This window comes from Nematolebias whitei, chromosome 23 (genome assembly GCF_014905685.2).
Source record: "Nematolebias whitei isolate Nwh7 chromosome 23, NemWhi1, whole genome shotgun sequence".
NCBI classification, from domain to species: domain Eukaryota; kingdom Metazoa; phylum Chordata; class Actinopteri; order Cyprinodontiformes; family Rivulidae; genus Nematolebias; species Nematolebias whitei.
This window is the reverse complement of record NC_056520.1, coordinates 11,916,819-11,920,853: the sequence shown is the minus strand read 5'-3', so window position 1 is coordinate 11,920,853 and position 4,035 is coordinate 11,916,819. Positions and strand designations below refer to the sequence as shown.

The window sequence follows — 4,035 nt, the reverse complement described above, 5'->3', positions numbered from 1 at the left end:
AGTGACCAGTGCTGGAAAAGCTGGGAAGCATTTGTTGGTTTGTTGTTGTGGAAACAGCTGAGTTTGACTTTGAACAGGATGTAACTCTAATTTCAACTCACAAGACGTGACACGATACTCGGTTCAAAGATCAAAACAATCCTGGACTCTCAGAAAGACACTCGTCTCTCAGGAGTCTTTAAGAACTAAGAACAGTTCTAAGTTAAGAACGTCTCTGTAATATGCTAAGGTTAGGTTAGCTTCAGTTAGCTTAGAGCTCCACTACAATCAATTTTTAATAACGGGTTCTCACTTTTTCGAGCTACTTGACAGATATGTGACAGAGGTACTGTGTTACAGATGGTCTAATCAGTGACATGAGACGTTAATTTTCTTTGACCCATCAAAATGAATGTGGTCATTTATTAACAGAATCAAAATTTAACATCAAAACATTGTACACTTGATTATACTATCGGCTCTGATTAATAAAACTTGGCACGTTTTACTTAATAAAAACAACAGACATTTCTGAAGATATCTGGATTAATTACTGGCAAGATAGAAGTTTGAAGATGGGAAATGAAGGAGTTTAAATGGAGAGAAAAGATGTGGAGGAAGAAAGTGTGTTGACTAGGAATGGCACCCTCCATCCGACCACAGCTCAGCCTCGGTACACTAGGCAGTGAAGCGACTCGTTACCTTTGCAGAAGATAGGTCAGCTCCGGTACGGAGTTCCATTTCAACGCTACCTTTCAGCGTCTCCTTAGGATGGCTGAGAATCGTCCGAAGTAGTGACGGTACTCCGTTCAACAACACGCTCACCTCCCGGGTGGACTCACATGAGCTGTGAGTCCGTCAGAGGTTCCACTCAGATGTGGAAGACTCCATAATCCCAACTAGACACGGAAGAACTCCCAACTAACTCCAGCACTTCAGAACTTTCTCCAGGCACTGAGCTTCTCCGAACTAGAACTTTTCTGGAACTAGGAAGTATCGACTTTTAAAGAGTTCTGCTTCCGGTCACTTTTGGGAAGTCCTGATTGGTTGAAAGAACCAACAGGGGTGTGGTTTTAGTGACGTCAGAGGGTCATTACAAGTCGAGAAAACATCAGAAATGTTTAGGAACGGTTAGTTACAGACAAGAAAATATTTTGGAGAAATGACACTTACAGGTGCCAGTTTTATTATTTCTGTCTGAGAGGTTTAAAAACACGACAGTTCGTTCCAATAACCTGTCTTGGACTGTCTCCGACTTTTGACCGACATCACTCCTTTCTCATTTCAGACAGAAGATCAAAAATGCATAATTACTTTGTAACATAGACATTTAACTTGATTTCTACTTTGAATGAGGATTAAGAAATCATTAATACTGTTTCACAGTTGATTTAAAATGAGTGGTTCACTTCAACATTTAAAAATGGTATGAACTAAACACACTTTTGAAGTTGAGAGATGTGGGAGACTCCATCAGGAATGCTGTTTGCCAACTGATCTCAGCTCAGTGAGATATTTCCTTTAAATAGTTTAATATTCATGATAGTTAACTTTAGAACTGTTTGACTTTATTCAGTATCGCAGGCTCTCTACAATGTTTTTCATTAAACATTCAACCTATTTAAAGGAAACAAACAGTAAAAGAGCACCTCCACGTTCCTCTGACAACAGCTGCCAATATGATTCAAAAGTAGAAGGTTCATGAGACTATAGTCGACCTCTCAGGTTGTGAACTTAAGAGGAACTGCAAACCCAGTTTGACCAGACAGATCGTGTTGATGGTAGAAAAAGAACCAAGGAAACCATCCAAAACCATTCAAGATGAACTCCAAGGTAAAGCTGCGTCACTTTCTGATCACACCGTCCGTCACATTTTAATTCTTCATGTGTTCCATAGAAGAAAACCCAGGAGGACTCCATTATTGTGAGAAAGACAAAAAGCCAGACAGGAGTTCATTAAAGTTCATGTTGTCAAGCTCAAAGTCTCTGGAAAATATTTCTTGAACTGATGAGACTAAACAGGAGCTTTCTGGCTCGAGTCCCATCCGTTGTGTTTTTCTGATTATTGTGGACGGATAACAACAAATTTACCTTCGTCTTTAATAAGAACACGTCTATAAAACAATATTTGATAAACATCCACATGTTTGTTCACTCTGTAGTAATTGACAAAAATATCTCTGGTTATTTACTAGCATAAATATCACATGAAGCATCAACGGGTCATGTTTTACAAAGTCAAAGTTCTGATTCTGAAGTGGATCCATTTGTCATCACATTACAAAGTTTATTTAAATTGTACTTATTTAGAAATATTTTAATATTTTAGTACTTACATGGCTTTTTTGGAAACTTTGACCACTGGCAGCAGCCTCAGAATAGACTTCATGTCTTTAGTATATTTCCATGGGTTGAAATCATCCAGATCTTTTCCTGACGTCAGTAAGATGAAGACCAGAGCTGAACACTGAGCAGGAGACAGTTTATCTGTGGAGAGACTTCCTGAACTCAGAGACTGTTGGATCTCCTCCACGAGAGAACCATCATTCAGTTCATTCAGACAGTGGAACAGATTGATGCTTTTCTCTGCAGACAGATTCTCACTGATCCGATTCTTGATGTACTGGACTACATCCTGACTGGTCTGTGAGCTACTTCCTGTCTGTGTCAGCAGGCCTCGTAGGAGAGTCTGATTGGTCTGCAGTGAAAGACCCAGGAGGAACCGGAGGAACAAGTCCAGGTGTCCATTTGGACTCTGTAAAGCCTGGTTCACAGCACTCTGATGGAGATCATTAAGAGTTATATTTTTAAATAACTTGGACCACAAAGAAACTGTTTGTTGTTTTTCTTCCATCAGATTGAGTCCAGAGTTGATGAAGGTCAGATGGACATGAAGAGCAGCCAGAAACTCCTGAACACTCAGATGGACGAAGCAGAACACCTTGTCCTGGTACAGGCCTCTCTCCTCTTTAAAGATCTGTGTGAACACTCCTGAGTACACTGAGGCTGCTCTGATATCGATGCCACACTCTGTCAGGTCTGATTCATAGAAGATCAGGTTTCCTTTCTGCAGCTGCTCAAAAGCCACTTTTCCCAGAGACTCAATCATCTTCCTGCTCTCTGGACTCCAGAGTGGATCTGTCTCAGCTCCTCCATCATACTTGACCTTCTTGACTTTGATCTGAACTACCAGAAGGTGAATGTACATCTCAGTCAGGGTGTTGGGCAGCTCTCCTCCCTCTCTGCTTTTCAACACGTCCTCCAGAACTGTAGCAGTGATCCAGCAGAAGACTGGGATGTGGCACATGATGTGGAGGCTTCGTGATGTCTTGATGTGGGAGATGATCCTGCTGGCCTGCTCCTCATCTCTGAACCTCTTCCTGAAGTACTCCTCCTTCTGTGGGTCAGTGAAGCCTCTGACCTCTGTCACCATGCCAACACACTCAGCAGGGATCTGATTGGCTGCTGCAGGTCGTGTGGTTATCCAGAGGCGAGCAGAGGGAAGCAGTTTCCCCCTGATGAGGTTTGTCAGCAGCACATCCACTGAGGTGGACTCTGTAACATCAGTCAGGATCTGATTGTTGTGGAAGTCCAGAGGAAGTCGACACTCATCCAGACCATCAAAGATGAACACAAGCTGGAAGTCTTCAAAGCTGCACATTTCTTTGGTTTCAGTAAAGAAGTGATGAACAAGTTCCACCAAGCTGAACTTCTTCTCTTTCAGCACGTTCAGCTCTCTGAAAGTGAATGGAAACATGAAGTGGATGTCCTGGTTGGCTTTGTCTTCAGCCCAGTCCAGAGTGAACTTCTGTGTTAAGACTGTTTTCCCAATGCCAGCCACTCCCTTTGTCATCACTGTTCTGACTGGTTCATGTCTTCCAGGTGGGAGTTTAAAGATGTCTTCTTGTCTGATGGTTGTTTCTGGTGTGTGTGGTTTCCTGGATGCTGTTTCAATCTGTCTGACCTCATGTTCATCATTGACCTCTCCAGTCCCTCCCTCTGTGATGTAGAGCTCTGTGTAGATCTCATTCAGAAGGGTTGGGTTTCCTGCTTTAG

General features: G+C 42.3%; 1 protein-coding gene across 1 annotated transcript in view; it reads right to left on the bottom strand.

Moving 5' to 3' along the window:
- Positions 1-4,035, bottom strand: part of LOC119429043 (NLR family CARD domain-containing protein 3-like) — a 15,414-nt gene that overhangs the window by 10,487 nt on the left and 892 nt on the right. Inside the window, exon 3 of the mRNA XM_037696760.1 lies at positions 2,316-4,029. Coding sequence (XP_037552688.1) covers positions 2,316-4,029 — 1,714 coding nt within the window. The remainder of the gene's footprint in view (positions 1-2,315; positions 4,030-4,035) is intronic.